At 35.7% G+C, this 17989-nt stretch overlaps 3 protein-coding genes across 3 annotated transcripts; 2 read left to right on the top strand and 1 right to left on the bottom strand.

Annotated features, from left to right (window-relative positions):
* Window positions 1–814: 814 nt before the first annotated feature.
* LOC111802464 lies at window positions 815–5353 on the bottom strand. The gene is made up of 9 exons (XM_023686846.1): window positions 4580–5353; window positions 3781–4083; window positions 3403–3613; window positions 3078–3187; window positions 2802–3001; window positions 2467–2570; window positions 1647–1834; window positions 1365–1564; window positions 815–1257 (listed from the first exon to the last, which is right to left on the bottom strand). Exons 1-9 carry the CDS (start codon window positions 4815–4817, stop codon window positions 1057–1059), a joined length of 1755 nt encoding a protein of 584 aa, XP_023542614.1. The 5' UTR covers window positions 4818–5353; the 3' UTR covers window positions 815–1056.
* Window positions 5354–10372: 5019 nt separating this feature from the next.
* LOC111802140 (L-type lectin-domain containing receptor kinase VII.1-like) lies at window positions 10373–12516 on the top strand. The gene has a single exon (XM_023686408.1). It carries the CDS (start codon window positions 10474–10476, stop codon window positions 12514–12516), a length of 2043 nt encoding a protein of 680 aa, XP_023542176.1. The 5' UTR covers window positions 10373–10473.
* A 2727-nt stretch (window positions 12517–15243) lies between these two features.
* Window positions 15244–16833, top strand: LOC111802553. The gene is made up of 3 exons (XM_023686961.1): window positions 15244–15484; window positions 15566–15797; window positions 16268–16833. Exons 1-3 carry the CDS (start codon window positions 15260–15262, stop codon window positions 16681–16683), a joined length of 873 nt encoding a protein of 290 aa, XP_023542729.1. The 5' UTR covers window positions 15244–15259; the 3' UTR covers window positions 16684–16833.
* The last annotated feature ends 1156 nt before the right edge of the window (window positions 16834–17989 follow it).

Genomic DNA, 17989 nt, shown 5'->3' with positions numbered 1-17989 from the left:
GTATAACAACCCAAACCCACCATTCACTCCTCTTGGGGCCCATGGTCCTTGCTGGCACACCGCTCAATGTATAACAACCCAAACCCACCATTCACTCCTCTTAGGACCCAAGATCGTCGCTGACATCATTTTTCTCTCCAACTAATGCGAGATCTCACAATCCACTCTCCTTGGGGCCAGCGTCCTCGTTGGCACACCGCTCAGTGTATAACAACCCAAACCCACCTCTAGCATATATTGTCTGTTTTTTTGCCCGCTACATATCACCATCAGTCTCACGATTTCAAAATACGTCTACTACGGTTTCCACACTCTTATAAAAAAAACATTTTGCTCTCTTCTCTAACCAATAATCACACCAATCCTACAAGTTAAACGAACATCTCAAAATACAAGCATCAATCACAGCATTTTAAATTAAAAACATATACATTTGAAGCAATCTTGAACCTTAAGTACATTCATAATTAAGTTTCTTTCGAAAGCTGGAGTTTCGTTGGAAACTCAGAAACCCAGCTCAAAGGTCAATTTCTTTCCCCTCTGTCTTCTGAACAAAGACCCAATAACGCGTTGAAATTTGCCCATTTGACAATAAAAAAATTGATCAATGAACAGCAGTTTCCACCCACAAATACTGGTAGACAGGCCTGCAATTTCAAACAAGTTTCTACTACAACAACAGCAAGGTTAGGAATCACGGATCTCCACATGGAGCATAAGCTCGAGCTTCCCCTCGAACAATCAAAAGAATTTGGCAGCAAAAGAACAATGAAGGTTCGAGTTTGAGACGAAGAACAATCAAAAGAAGGGGCAGTAGGGAATTTGGCAGCAACACATAAAAACTATATTATGATTACATATAGTGTATGGTGTCTGCCCTATATACAATGAAAAATGAATGAGAAGTCCAAAACAAAAAAAGAATGAGAGAATGAAAACACTACGTAGAAATAGAATTAGAGCACTGCCTGCCTAGCCCCAGTGTTGTATATATATTTTAAAAGGGGTTTTAGAAAAAGAAGAACCATGAAAAGAGTATCTCTTCTTAACAAAACTTCAACCCAAATCATTCCCCTTTGTACTACCTGCACTCACTTTCCGATGACGCCTCGACCTCCTCTCTCGACTTTGCCTTGAGGAAGCCTTCCTCTGTAAGCTCGATGCTCGTTCCGATGGTAGAGAAGGTGGAAGTGGTGGTGGATGGACCGCCGTGGACACCGGAGAAGCCCTTTGTTGAAGCAAGTCTCTATGATATTTCTGCAGGTACAAGAATTTAGAAAATGCAGTTCATCAACTGCTTCACATTCTCAGAATACTTCATACAAAATTTCAGTAAAACATATACGCCAAGATCGGAAAGCTACCTGAACCACGAAATTCCGTCTTTCACAGTCCAAGAACATATTGACGGTCCAATTTGTTTTCGCCATTATTTTGTCCCTCACAGTAGAAAAACTAATTTGATCTCTCGACGTAAAACGGTCGACTTCGTTGAACCATAGGCAGCTGAACAAATTGCTAATAGGTACATGTTCTCTAACTATCACACAACCCTCTGGAACATCTGCAGATAATCCAACACAGACAACCTCAAGACCCTGCCGCCTTAAATATGTTATTTTACAGAGAGGGTGGGGATAACATACCACTCGTAATCGGAAGCTTGGCTTCGGAATAAGGAGTCAAACCTTCCTTTACATAAAAGTCAACCTGAAAGTCAATGGAAGCATTATCATACTTTCCGGCAGCTTTATTTGCATCAGCTTCCCGAAACACATCGAAGCGTCTGTAATGTCTAGAAATTGCAAATGTAGAATTTTTTCTCCACAAGAACCTGAAATTCGCAACATTTCGGGGGTTAAAAACAGATAAATGAGAGACATTAAAACCAAAGGATAGTCATATTACAGAGGTTGTGTGAGACATTTGTTATCGTTGTTGTTATCGTTACGATATCTACGAACGTTTATAGCATTGGAAAAACTAAACTTGTCGTGGGACTCGATTTCTAGCATTAACTTTTTACTTCCTAATTAATACAAATAGTGAAGGATCTGAACAGGCAGCTAACTGGAACAAATTATACTGAAGGAACTTCAAAGTGGCAGACTTAGGTCCTCCAGAACATTATAACCATGAAGTGGCTTTATGCCTTTCCATCAATACAATCCTTCAGTTACTGCAACAAGAAGGGTCAAACAGATATTTAAACACAAAATTAAAGATCGATAATCTTGCTCGTTCATGCAAATAAGAGTAGGTAGATCTCGAACAAGATTTAGTCAGCCAGATACATTTGTAACCAAAAACTTTCTCGACAATGGGAATGGATACCGCTTAATATCTTAATAGCAGGGATTAAGATTATTGAAAACTGGGGCATGCCATCACAAAATTCAATGCAATATGCTATGAGTACAGCAAGCTTTCGATGAACCTGTAAAGTTCACAGATAATCAGATTTACCTTTCAAGAATTTGATATGGGTCCACAACAAGCTCAAGTTTACCGTCGATCCAAAGAGAATATCGAGCGTTAGGAAACATTCTGTGCATCAGAAGTTTTGGAATCTGCAACGGTAAAAACGCAGGCCAACGATAAGTTTAAGGCACAATTCCTTCATTGAAATTTCCAGTTTCAGACACGAAGTGATGACGCGTTAAAATGAAACGAAAAGTGAAAACCACAATCGAAATGTCTTTCTGCTCAAGCAGATGAAAAGGTTTAGGAGAGGATTATATCCTTAATTCTTAAAGCATCCATTTAAACCGAGCTATGTTAACTAAAAGTTAGAAGTTTACTTTTCCAGTACGTCTTGCATCTTTGTAAGGTAAATTATGAACCACAACGATTCTCCACAATCCAATTTTCTTGCTGCTTTCTAGGATACCAGTTTCCTTTAATGCTGTTTCTGTCTCTTCATCAATAAACATGAAGAAACAAACGGTGCCCCGGGCATATTCACTAATGTTCTTTGGCTGATTTACGACATCAAAATTTCCTGAAGAATAAAATAATTTGATGAGCAACAAACGACATACGTTTCACGGTGAAAAACAGAATCATATGAATCATACCAAATATTGCAGATGCAACAACCACACCATGACACTGCTCCATATCATGAAGGTCATCATCATTGATATCAAAACCTGTGTTGCGACCAGGTTTGACTCCTCCGACGAACCTATTAACAAGCATACATAATCAAAGCACATAAATCCAAGATAAAGGTAAAATGTAGGAGATATAATACTTATCACTAATACATTGAAAAAACAGAAAACCATAAGAGAACGGGATAAACAGGTCGAATGTTGTACGCCTAAAATATCATATGAGCAACCCACGCCATGTTGAAGTAAACACGAAAAGAAGGATGGAGACAGAAAAAAAACTAACCCACAGTGCAGCCTCATTGACTCCCTTACATCAAAAGAATCTGTCCTCTGGGCCAAAGTAGGATATCCACCAAAGTCCGAACCTCCGAACTCGGTCTCTCTTCTTAAATTCTCCTCATAAATATATTCCAAGTTTTTAACGGGTGAATACGATGAGGCGTTTGGCATCAAGGCAACAGCTTCTTCCACGGGAAGGTAACATACAGGACATGCTGAAGCATAATAAGGAAAATTTTAATAAAGGTACAAGCACTTAGAGAATCCATTGGTGCCCAAATAGTCAACAAAGAAAACAGCCAGGGAAATCGATATCACCGAGTGACATACAGCAAGTGCAAGAGTATAACTCAACACGCTATTAGAGGGAAACAAGACTTACGCCTTGGGCCAGTTCTCTTTTTATCTGCAGGTGGGGGAGGCAGAGCAAAATTATTACATGGGTGTCCTGGTGGAAGAGTATAACCCAGGAAAAGTGCTGGTGGAGGAAGGGAAGGCGGTGGCGGTGGCGGTGGCGGTGGAGGAGGAGGAGGAGGAGGTGATGCCAATGAAGATGTCTCTCTCCCTTTTGCCAAAGAATAACTATTATTATCCATAAGTTCTTCAGCTGAATGTTCCCTGAAACTCATAACTATGCTATTGTTAATACTGACGTGCTGGATATGTTGTCCTTGAGAATCCTCACCTGGAGAGTTATGATCAAAATTAAACATATCATTACATAGTGCAAACATACAAGTATATGCAGGTACTGCAAAATTTTGCACGGTCGGGCATCGACCAATGAACATTCAACAAGTACAAAAACAAAATTGGGATTGGTGGTATGAACCAGCTGAATCAAAAATCTACCACAAATTAGAACTAAGTCAAATGCTATTATTAGAAAAAAGTAAAAGCAATGTCACTCGAATATCATTCAACAAGATCATCCAAAAACGAGTGCCAATATCCAATGATTCAATCCCACATTCATCAGCATAACAGAAGTAAAATGTTCATATAAGAAGATACACAACTTGATGAATGCCACAACATAATTCTCAGCTAACACTAGAACACAACCAATCTTATTTATTAAACAATCCGAAAGACAAGATTCCAGCAGCAACAGCAGCAGCAGCTGACTACTAAAGACAAGGGTAAATATATATATATCTAAATGCAAAAGAGAGTCAAACCTTTGCCAACGTAGAGTACCCAGAGAAAAACCGCAGCAGAAACAATACAGAGAAGCAGCATCCCAACCTTCTTTCTACCGACGAACTTGCAGATCCAAGGAAACAAATAATCCTTCTCCTTCTCCTTCATCATTTTGGAAGGCTTTCGTGTTGTTTGGATCGGCGAAACTACGTTAATCAACTGTTTATCCAATGCCCCGTAACTCGCTGAGCGAAGTCCCAATGACCCTCCAGTCATTGTTCCTCCAAATTAACATGTGCTCTTCTCATAACCCCTGGCTAATCACTCACCCACACAAAAACCACCAAGGAAACCTCTCAAATTCGCTTCAAACCTCTAAGATTTCAAAACCCACCTCACAAAATCAAGCCGAAACTCTTCGGCTTCTCCAAATTTTCGTTTGCCAATAGAAACTCTCTATAAGAACCAAATGCAGTTCAGATTTCACAACGCCAATACAAAAGAAACTGAGTTGGCAGCAGGATTGGTAGCAGGATTGGCTGCAGGATTGAATCTATATCTCAATCTCCAATGAAAACGAGTATAAATCCCCTATATATAAGGCGATTTTGCTTGCTAACAAACGATGAATTGTTTTCCGGGAAAGATTAGAAACAGAGAAGAGGGAATGGATCTAGGTTTTTGAAATCGAGAATAATCTGGGATCACCCAAACGAAATTAATGAAGATTTTGCATTCAGTTTAAATTCGCTTGATATGAACCGGAGGTGATCCAGTGGTTGAATATTCATCCAATATTTATTTATACAAAATGCAAATTATACAATAAACGATAATTTCCGGAAGAATTTTGGGTGAAAAAAAAAAAAAAAAAGTGGAATTTTTTTATTAAAGGAAATTCCATGGTAGGCTAGCGTGCACCATGTGGACGATAATCTCACCTACAAGGTACTCAAAACACCGTGCTACCTCCACTCACAAATCGACATCTGTCCTCCAGCCGTAACAATTGTCACCAAACCCATGTTAATAATGATTCATAAAATCTTTAATAATAATAATATTACAAAATATGCTATTCTACCCACCAATTAATTATATATTTTATTTTATTTATTATTATTATTTTGGATAAAACACATTATTACATTTAAATAGTTTAAATATATATATTAAAAAAAATCTTTATTTACATCATTATCATTTTTGTTTGTATTTAATTTAATCATTGAAAATCGAGTTCTAAATATCTATAAAATTTCGATAAATTGTTTGATTTATTTTTAGAGAAAAAACACAGATTATTGTATTTGAATGGTTGGAATATAAAATATATATATATATATATATATATTACTTACATAATTACTAATTTTAATTATATTCAGTTTAATTATAGAAAATCATGATCTTGGAAGTTGGAATCGTTACTATTTTTTATTATTTTATTGGTAATTATATAATTGGAATATTTTTATGGTTAAACTGAATAAAATTACTTGAAAAAACTAAAAGTTGTATTTTTGGATATTTTTATGCCTAAAATAAATAAAATTACTTCCAAAAATTATTTTTATGAATATTTATAAGTTTTCATAATATTTTTAAAATTTTAGATTAAAAAAAAGATATTATTGAAAATTTTGAAACTTTAAAAATATTTTTTTAAATAAAGTATTAAAAAATACCTTATTCATAAATATTTTTATTAATTTAGCTTATTTATTGAGTTTATTTTAAATTTAAATTTGATGTTGAGTATTGTTTTTTCTTTTATTTCTTATTTTTTTATTATATAATTAGTTTTTTTTAATTTATTTATTTATTTAATATTAAGAGGACGTGAGCTTGTTCGTCTATACTTGCACTCTTAAGTCATTGAAGTAGCTATGATCAGGTTTGAATCGAGTTGATAAATGAGATTTCTAGGTTGATTCGAATTCCTTAAAATTTTAGGGTTTTGGATATTTTTTCTTGATTCGAATTCTAAAGATTTTATATTAAACTTGTGACACCGAGTATATGAATGAACTGAGATTACGTGAAACTAATCATGAAAATAGGACGACTAAAAAATATTTATAAAAATTAAAATTATTATTTATACCCACCATGTGTTAAGTACCGTTTTTATCTCTGTTGGATGATTTCCTATGAATTTTCTTTAAATACATGTGAGGGAAAACAAAACATGCTAACATGTTAAAATGACTCGATGCCAAATCTAAATTTCGAATTTTGGACATGAATTGTTACGGTTATTTATTTATTTATTTATTAGATAATGTATTATTGATAAGCCTTTATTAAGTCTATCAATCACAATCCTTATAAATGTCAATAAGAGATATAACTTTATCTTTGCTATTTATTATAATGTATTTTATTGTAACTAACGTCAATCCATGGTCGAGATATCTATCACTTATAAATTTAAATCACGACTAAGACAAGTTTATCAATCATAACCACTACTAAAGGTTGAACTTAACGACTTAATGATCGATCGGTTGAGTTATATTTCAATCTTCATTCTCGTCAAATTCCCGATTTATTTTTATATATATATTTCAAATAATTTTTAATGGATAATTTTCATAATAAATTCAATATTATTTTATGAACAAAAAAAATATAATATATTATTTTAATTTTTTTTAAGAAGCTTAAATTTGAATATTCAATAGAGTATTACATGCACGGACGTGGTCTCTATTTAGCTACAGGAGAAGAAATCTCTCTCCCCACTTCAATAAGGATTTTTCATCTAGACCGGGAACCAGACTTGCTATTAATGTGGGTATTTAGTCGGATTTGCAGCTCAAACTAAAGTCGTGAAATAAATAGGCGGTGAATCAAAATTGGAATTGGTTCAATTTGTTGAATTAGAATTCTTTGCGCAATTCACTTATGATCTCGATAAAGCTACTCAAAATTAATTAGTAAGAAGTCAACGATTACGTGAGTTGTTCAAACAATCTCAACCAGCCCCTCTCACGATAGAACAAATAATCACAATGTATCCTAACAAAATTAAATAGATGAACTATATATATATATATATATTTTTTAATATCAAACATTAGTTTTATTTAATATTTTATGACCAATTGTTTTTAATATTTAATAGTTGACAAAAAAAAAAAAAAAACAAATAAAATAGGCCTAAAAATTAACCAATAAATGTCTTCGAGGCCTAACCAGCACCATATGGTCCAACATTTAACTCAAACAAAAAATTAGAAATAAGCTGTCTAGTAGAGAAAGGTTTTTACCGAGAAGAAATCTATTTTTTTGGAGGTCCAACGTTCTCGCTAATGTGTTCGGTATCTAGCTTTGACACCATTTGTAACAGCTCAACACTACCTTTAGTAGATATTGTTCGCTTTAGTTCGTTACGTATTCCCGTCAGTCTCACAGTAGATTCTAATCAACGTGGAATCTCACAATCCACTTTTTGGAGGCCCAACGTCCTCGCTAATGCATTCGGTATCTAGCTTTGACACCATTTGTAACAGCCCAACACCACCTTTAGTAGATAGTGTTCGTTTTAGTCCGTTACGTATTCCCGTCAGTCTCACGGTTTTAAAACACGCTTACAAGAGAAAAGTTTCCACACTTATAAGGAATGGTTCGTTCCCCTATTCAATCGGTACGAGATCTCACAAATACACCAAACAATTAAATTGCTCCAAGCTAAGCCGCTCAACTTTAGAGTTCCTACGATTAAGTTAAAGCTCCAGATACTAAGTTTGTTTTCACTCCCATTTTAATTTGGTTGCGATTTCATATATATATATATATATATATATATATATATTAATTTTTTATTCGAACGTCTAATATTACATTTAATTTCTAAAAACCTATTAGAATATTGAATTTTTGTTATTATTTTTAACCTTTATATTTGTCTAAGCCTATTTATACTTTTAATAAAAATTTAAATTTAATTTCATGCGTCGCTTAAAAACATTTAGTATTAAATATAGTTTATCATATATATCATATTTGATATAATATGATATTTTATTATAGACAAATATCTCCATATTTACCTTTTTTTTTAGTATCTTTTACAAAATTTTCACAGGAGATTTTTTTATATTCTCACACGTAACTTATATTTTTTTTATTTTTTTTGTTCTTATTTTTTAATAAATTATTTAGTTGGCGACTTTGATGATATTACCAACAAAATAATTATTTGGTATTGGCAGCTTGCTATTTTATATAGTTTTTTTTTTTTAAAAAGAATAAATTTATTAGTGAATTATTGGAGATATTAAAAGGGGTTTGTATAAATTAATGTGAGTAGTTTAAATTTTAAAAGATTATAATATAGTTGGAATCTTCGTTTATTATGAAGAATAAGACAAGCCGTTTATGTTTTTTTTTTTTTCATATTGTAAATAAATATATGTAATATATAATTTAACATCCATTTTTTTGTAAGACATCTAAACGTAATTAACGTGTTAAAATATTAATTTTTTTTAGATATTCGGAACTCAAAGATATATTATTTAATAATTATTTTTGTCCTTTCGTTTTATTATAATATAATTTTATGATAGATTCTTAATTTTTTTTTTTATTTAATTGGTTATTAATATGTCGTTTCATTTTTTATTTTTTAAAATTTTAAACAAATACGAAATTCGAGAAAAACCAATGAAAATGATTTATTTATCAAATTTTAAAACAAAACATAAAATTTTTAATATATAGATAATAAAATGAGGAAATCCATAAATAAAAACCATATTTATATACAAATTAATTTTAATTTATGGTTTTTTTTTTTTTTTTTTGTTGTATTTTTTCTCTTCAAATGTACGTGAAAATTATTTTTATTATTTTCTTTTCAGTTAAAAGTTTTAAAATTAATTGAAAAAAATAGGAACTAGGGATATATATATATGAAAATCTTGTTTTTGTGGGCCGTTTACTTGACCCGGATTAGTGGGCCCAATAACGAAAGAAAAAAAATCATAAATAAAGCCCATTTGAAAAGCCTGCCCGATATGGCACGGGCTAAAATGAACCATATCTGCTAGCGATGAGTTTGGATTATTACAAATGATATCAAAGTTAGACACGGAGTGGTGTGTTAGCACCTTGGAGCTTGGACTATTACAAATGGTATTAGAGCCAAACATTTGATTGTGTGTCAGCGTATTTGGGGCGGGTGAATCGTGAGATCCCATATCAATTGAAAAGAAGAACGAAACTAGGGACTATTATAAAAATAATAATAATAAAATTCTTAACCTTCATTACTATTCTATATCCATATAATTAAAACGTTGTCGTTTTGAAAAAAATGTGACAGATTTAATTAAATTAAATTTTAGCTTTGACTTTTGAACAGACGGCTTCAATCTCTGAATTTTCTGAGTCAAACATTCCAATTTTTTTTTTTTAATTTTGAATATATATTTAAATGAGACGAATTTTCAAACACCAATAATTATAAATTTCTAACCTCTCTCATATATAAACATTATTATTTTTTTTTTTGTGACTTCTTTAACTCAAATTTATTTTCATTTGAAAATTTTTAATTGGACGACTAAATAAATATCTACTAAATATGGTTGTAAATTCTATATCATTTTTAATATCGTTATTATTATTATTAATTTTTATAATTAATAATAATTGTGATGTCTGGCTAAATAATAGATACATGAATGAATAGATATGATGATTAAGAAATGCATTTAAAAATAAATAAATAGTTACTATTTATATCAACGAATCATTTCTCTCGAGCTAAAATACTTGTAAATAAAATATAAAATTAAAAAAATATTTTTATTAGCACATTTACCATAATACCCTTTAACCCATCCAATCCGACGTATTTGATTTTTCCTCCTTTCTTCTTCCCCTTTTTCTCAAATTCCTCTGTTTCATCTCTGCTCCAATGGCGGCTCTGAAACTCCCAATTCTTCTCCACTTCTTCTCCCTTCTTTTCTTCTCCATCTCCGCCGTCGATTTCGTCTTCAATGGCTTCAATTCCACCGATCTCTTCCTCTACGGCAACGCCACCGTCGAATCCCCTGTTCTTGCTCTCACAAACCAAACCAGTTTCTCAATCGGCCGCGCTCTGTACCCATCCAAAATCCCCACGAAAAACTCCAATTCCTCAACAGTTTTCCCTTTCTCCACTTCTTTCATCTTCGCCATGGCTCCTTTCAAGGATCTCCTCCCCGGTCATGGCTTCGTTTTCATCTTCGTTCCGGCCACCGGAATCTCCGGCACGGCCTCTGCTCAGAATTTAGGGTTTTTGAACTTCACGCTCAATGGAAACCCTAATAACCATGTTTTTGGAATTGAATTCGATGTGTTTGCTAATCCGGAGTTCAATGATCCCGATGATAATCATGTCGGAATTAATTTGAATTCCTTAACCTCTAACTTCACCGGAGTTGCTGGGTCTTGGTCTGACGGCGGCTCGTTCAGTAGTTTCCGGCTTAATAGCGGCGGAAACTACCAAGTCTGGGTTGATTATTCCGATTTTGAGATGAACGTTACGATGGCTCCGGCGGGGATGAAAAAGCCACGGCGGCCGTTGATTACCGCCTCCCTGAATCTCTCGGAGATTTTCTTAGACGAAATGTACGTGGGGTTCACGAGCGCCACCGGCCAGTTAGTTCAAGGCCACAACATCTTAGCTTGGAGTTTTAGCAACACCAATTTTTCATTAAGCGAGAGTTTGGTTACCATTGGATTGCCCTCCTTCCTTCTCCCAAAAGACCCATTTATGAAGTCGAAATGGTTCATCGCCGCCGTGACGGTTGGCGGATTTCTAGTTCTTTGTTTTATCGTTGGGACTTTGGGGATTTTGATCGCCGACCACCGGAGGAGAGCGAGGGCAAGAGCTGAAATGGAGGATTGGGAATTTGAGTATTGGCCGCATCGAATCACATATCAAGAACTTGAATCAGCGACGAAAGGATTTGGTGAAGAAAATGTGATCGGAATTGGAGGGAACGGGAAAGTTCATAAAGGGGTTTTGGCCGGAGGAGGTTTAGAAGTTGCAGTGAAGCGTATTTCTCATGAAAACGACGGGATGCGAGAGTTCATATCTGAAATCACGAGCATAGGGAGATTGAAGCATAGAAATCTTGTTAGTTTGCGAGGTTGGTGTAAGAAAGAGAAGGGAAATTTCTTACTGGTTTACGATTACATGGAAAATGGAAGCTTAGACAAATGGATATTCGATTGCGACGAGACAAACATGTTGAGCTACGATGATCGAATCAGAATATTGAAAAACGTAGCCTCAGGGGTGTTGTATTTACACGAAGGATGGGAATCAAAGGTTCTTCACAGGGACATAAAAGCGAGCAATGTGTTACTAGACAAGGACATGAATGGAAGGCTAGGAGATTTTGGGTTGGCTCGAGTCCACAGCCATGGCCAAGTGGCTAGCACGACTAGGGTTGTTGGGACGATGGGTTACATCGCACCTGAGTTGGTTCGAAGCGGACGAGCCTCAGCTCAATCAGACGTGTTTAGTTTTGGTGTCTTGATTCTAGAAGTGATGTGTGGGAGGAGACCAATTGAGAAAGGAAAGTCACTGTTACTAGATTGGGTTCGACGGTTGGATGTCGAAGGGGAGTTGACTGCAGCACTCGATGGGAGGTTGAAGAAGAAGGGCGGGTGGAATGAGGAGGAAGTGAAGAGAGTGCTGCATTTGGGATTGTTGTGTGCACACGTTAACCCGAACGCTCGACCAACGATGAGGCAAATAGTGAAAATTTTGGAAGGGAAGGTCGAGTTGGATGAGAACGAGAGCATAAACGCTTATTTGGTTCAAAGATTGAAATCACCCGGAATGTGGTGTGATTCAAGCGTTGGTTTTGGGCATACATTGCATCATCCAACTTTTGAGGATTTTCTTCACTCTTCTTCAACTTCCCTCTCTTGGTCAGCTTCGATCGCGGCTTCCGCTTCCACGTGAAAGATTGAGTAATTTGATTTTTTATTTTTAATTTCGTTCGAGAACTTAGTTTTTTACGATTATAAATTATATTATTGTGTCGTTTCATAAAATGGAAAGTCCTCACGTAACCGCCTTTGTTGAATCCAACTTAATAGGGATAAAATCAAAACTAAAGCTGTTGCATATATTTTTAAATCAACTTAATGGGTATGGAGAGGTAGGCCACGAAAATTTTGGGCTCGTTTCATAACGAAGGAAGATATTATGAATAAAACCATCTTGGAAGGGTCCGATCCATGACAAACTTAAAAAAATTCGAAAAATCTGACCTAGAAATAAAATGAAGAGAAGAGGAATTGGGTTGATTCCCTTGCTCGGCCTCGACAAGGGGCCGAGACCAAGGCGAGGCTCTTCCTCAACGGAGCCATGTGTTATGCATGTCTCTGACTCGTTTGATTCGGCTTGGTTTTTTTTTTTTTAAAAAAAAAAAACTTAATTAGTAAATTATAAATTAAGCGATGGCATCTCACGCGCCAGAAACTGCCAAAACAGCATCAACGGCTGTGGCCAGGGGCCGCGTAATTGCCACGTTGGCTAAAGAAATTTACACATAATCGCCACAAAAAATAAAAATAAAAAATAAAAAATAGAATGATTAAAATCGGGTAGGGAACAGGTGGGTCCCAATCCTGTGATCATATACGATTGATTGATTGATCAACGTCATAGATTTAGCCACGTATGACGAATGAATCAAATGAAAGCCCAATAATGGTGGCCCCATCACTCCCACTGGATTAGCGTTTATAGGATAGAAATGCATCTCCCATCTGCTGCGTCCCACCCGCTCATTCCAGGCCCCACCATTCCACACACGCGCACGCACGCACGCACGCGCGCGGCGCGCACACACACCAGAAGGCGGAACGTGGCCCGTTCCACGAACGCAAGCGGTCGATCTAGAAACCCGCGAGCCGATCCGACTTGCTCCGACACACGCGGCTTCCGTTTCGGCTTGGCGACTTCGGTGGCTCTATCTCGGCTTATTTGCTCAATTTAAATTAATTTTTAGCTGAAAATTGATCCATTGACACCTTTAGGAAGTTGAGGTTAATAATGTTTATGAACCGATGTCATGAATCCACGTAGGTTATGCCATATTTATAAGGTATCGTATAATGTGATTATGTCATGTTTATGATATTGATAACCTATAACGCTTAAACTTCCATGCACCACGCCATGTAGGCTAGGTTACGTACCAAAGATTTGACTGGAATAATGTATGCATGATTCATAGACTCATTAGTTATAAATGAATAGAGATTTGATTCGCTATGATGTTAGGCTGGCTCTTTCCCTTCGTAGCATCCGAAGTGAGTGCTAACCCAATAAGCCATGCCTAGGAGTACGAATACGAGCCCGCCTCGTGATTCCATGTATGCGTGTGTAGGCCGTGTGTAAGAAAGTACTACACATCCAACCCTACTCGGACTGGAAAGTGGAGCAGAAGACTATGACATGATGTTTTTAAAAGGATAGATCTCACCATATCACACGTGATTGCATTTTTCGACCTCAACAATGAGGTTACATATTGAGTATTTCTTAAAATACTCAAGTCACGTGCTACTCTTATTTTTTTCATGGTCATGCTTATTCAGAGTGTGTTAACTATAGCCACGTGGCCATATCATACCAAACTCTTTTATCTACTTTCATATTATATACATTATTATTATATATATATTTTTGTATTAGTGACCGTTCGAAGAAATCATGTTTACTTCTATATGACATGAATCGTCTCAAAATGTACTATAGAGAGAACCAAGTAAGTTTCTCGCAACCAAGTGTTGTATTATCTCTTGCCCACATGTTTTCAATGCAATTGACATTCATAATATTTTCTTTCAAATTGTTTTCAAATAATTTATTTCACGTCTTATTCTTATTATTTTTGTTTATGATTTTCTTTCTAACTTAAGAATTTGCAAATTGATAAAATTCGGTGGGCGAATTTTCCATCTCTAAGGAAAACCCTCCCGATCCCCTATAAAAAAAATGCTCAATTCCCCTTTTGGGGCTTCGACTCTCACCTAAAGTTCTTGTGTCGCCAATGCAAAAGTTGGCGAAGTTTTTTACTAATGAATCGATAGTCAAAGTCATTCCATTCCGGAGACTGTCCTCGATCAAAAGATCGTATTTCTAAATTTTCATAAGGTCCCCCTGGAATTCCTTCCAAAGCTTGTTGAATAATTTTTATGGATTCCGTCATCTCACCAAGTCTGACTAAATAACGAGCTAATGAATCTGGACTTATTTTTTTGGGTCAAATTTTACTCGTAACATTATTTATTATTATTATCATTATTAATATCTTTTTTTTATTTGGGAAAGGATTATCTAAAAAGAATAATGGGAAAAGGAAAAAAAAAAGAAATAAAGAATTTAAAAGGTGCCATTGTGGATATTCGAGCATATCCAGATTAGGTTGATTAAATGTATCGGCATAATTGCATGTGTCCAAACTGACGTGGATCCCCGCTGTCAAGTCTACTAAAGTCCACGAGAATCAGTTTACAAGTTTGATCCATTACATCCAATAAGAATACGCCACATCATCACCATGGAACCCACGTGTACGCGGCATATTGTTTATCCACCCGGTTCTACGGGTAGGCCCGCTTTGGTCCCAACAAATTGATATATAAACACAGTATTCCAATCCATTTAACCCCACCAACAAAATCCTGTTCAAATGGCCGGCCGGAATCTCGCCGGATTTGAGGCTTCGAGTTTCTCCGACATGTTTTTCGGGTTCTTGGACGACGGCGAGGGGCTGTCGGCGGCAGGATTTGGGAGCAGCTTCGAGAGCCAAGAGAGTGAAACGACGGCGTTTGATGAGAATGATGAAGAAAATGAAAACGGCGTGAGCGTAGAAGAAAGTAGGATTTTCTGGGAGACCCAAATGCAGATCCTACAAGTGAGTTATTTTGTAATTTTATTTTTTACATTTTTGATAAATATTTGAGTGATTTTAATTGGGTTTTTAATCGTGATGCAGACGATGATATGTCGGACTAATTCTTTGGAATTGAAGATTAGAAACGCTACGAAAGAAGCAGTTAAAGAAATACAGGAAAATGGCGGAGCTTGTGGATGTGGAAGATCGGTTCTCGCAATGTCAGGCTGCCGGAGCTGTTTGATGAGGGAGGTTTCCGGTCACCTTCGAAATGCCGGTTACGATAGCGCCGTTTGCATGACCAAGTGGAGAAGCTCAAAGCATATTCCATCCGGTAAGCACGACATCCAACTAGCTAAACTCAATGAAATTTAGAGGTAAACACAGGTTGAGTTGGAAAATCTTTTGAATCGCTTGAATTGATTGGATTGGTGACTCGAATCACTAGAACAGAGCTCTTAACCAAACCCATTTGGGTCGGATCTTTTTTTAAAAATTATTTAAAAAATTATATTTATCTACAAAATATCAAATATTTATGGGTCAAAATACATCATTGGAGTTGACACAACCAAAACAAACTAACTCTTGCAAACCGACTTAAATTTTTAGTTTTAAAAAATTTAACTCAATCCAAACGGATTTTTTTTTTAATCCAATCCAATGTTTACCGTTTGAGTTGGGTAGTTTAGATTGGTAGGATTCTCGGGTCACACGAACATTTCTAACAAAATTTTCCAGAAAAGATCGAATTTTTAATAATTTTTTTCTAACTTATTTTCTTCGTTTTATGGAATTGAACAGGAGAACATGCATTTTTGGATGTGGTACACCGTTCAAAGAAAGGGGAGGTTAGATTCATAATAGAGCTAAACTTGAGAGCCGAGTTTGAAATGGCTCGAGCGAGCGATGACTACAACCGCCTCGTACGGCGGCTGCCGGAGATATTCGTCGGAAAAGTGGAGAAACTCCATACTATAATAAAGATGCTATGCGGCGGTGCAAAAAAATGCATGAAGGAAAAAAAGATGCATTTAGGGCCATGGCGGAAACAGAGATACATGCAAGCTAAATGGCTGAGTGCATGTGAAAGGACCATGACAATGCCTCTTCTTTCTGTTGGGCATTCGTCTGGTCGGCTTTCGAAGCCGAGAGCGTCGATGCTCACCGTTGATTTGCTCGAAAAATTGCCGAATCGGACGGCGGTTGAAGTCGTTTGATGTAAAAACTAATTGTAGAGTTGTTTATTTTGTGTTGGCCATAATCTATGATACTAGAAACGTGTATATAAAAGGTAGAATCATATGGTTATGGTTATGGTAATGTTCTTTTAAGCATTTTTTATTACAAGTTTTATATGTTCATTAGCTCATTTTTTTTTTTTTTTTTTAGTTCATCAATCAATCGGGAATCAAACTATAGTCTGCAAAATTTAGAATATGAATTCGAATCTTGTGCGTGGGTTGTTATAAATGGTAGTAGAGACGTATTTCTTCGAGTAAGATATAGTTTGAGAATGAACCAAGTTGGAAGCTAATGGGCATGTGATACCCGAGTAAAAATGGGGTATATGAATAAACCGAGACAACATCTGAATAACAGCAATCTTGAAAATTGTTAGTGAAAGAGGGATTGATTGAATAATTGATGAGATGATTGAATTTTGAAGAGCAAGAATGCTCTATATATACACAGAGAATAGAAAGAGATATCTAGAGAATCTACCTAGAAATCAGAAAATCTGGTAACAAATCCGTAAACAAATCAAAACAAAATCTAATCAAATCAAGAGTAAATCAAATAAAAAACAAATCGACTCCTAACCATCAGAAGATTTAAATCAAATACAGCAATCTAAACACGTAATCTTTTAACACTCCTCCTGGTTTAGATGCTGCAAACTCCAAGTTTTTTTCTGAAATCTTCAAACTTGCTAAGTGGCAGCGGTTTGGTAAGGACATCTGCAATTTGATCTTCAGATTTGCAATAGCAAAGAGTCACATCACCACTCTTTTGAACTTCTCGAACAAAGAATAACTTGATGTTGAAATGCTTAGTCTTTCCATGAAAAACTGGATTATTGGAGATTGCAATAGCAGCTTGGTTATCAACTAGTATCTCAGTGCTGTGTTTTTGCTCCAAGTTTAGATCCACGAGAATTTTCCTTAACCAGAGAGCTTGATTTACTGCGGCGGTTGCAGCTATCAATTCTGCCTCAGCAGTGGATTGAGCTACAGTTTCTTGCTTTCTTGAGCACCAAGAGAACATGCCTGATCCGAGGCAAAAACAGTAACCAGATGTACTCCTCATGTCATCGATTGAGCCACCCCAATCACTGTCAGAGAAACCAATTAGCTTCATTTCCTTGTGCTTTAAGAACTTCACTCCATAATTCCAGGTCCCCTTGATGTATCTGATAACTCTCTTTGCAGCTTTCATGTGAGTCTCATTGGGACAATGCATAAATCTGGAGAGAATACTTACAGCATTTACGATATCAGGTCTGGTTGTTGTTAAGTACATCAG

The sequence above is a fragment of the Cucurbita pepo genome, chromosome LG09 (genome assembly GCF_002806865.2).
Source record: "Cucurbita pepo subsp. pepo cultivar mu-cu-16 chromosome LG09, ASM280686v2, whole genome shotgun sequence".
NCBI lineage: Eukaryota > Viridiplantae > Streptophyta > Magnoliopsida > Cucurbitales > Cucurbitaceae > Cucurbita > Cucurbita pepo.
This window is presented reverse-complemented; position numbering and strand designations above follow the sequence as displayed.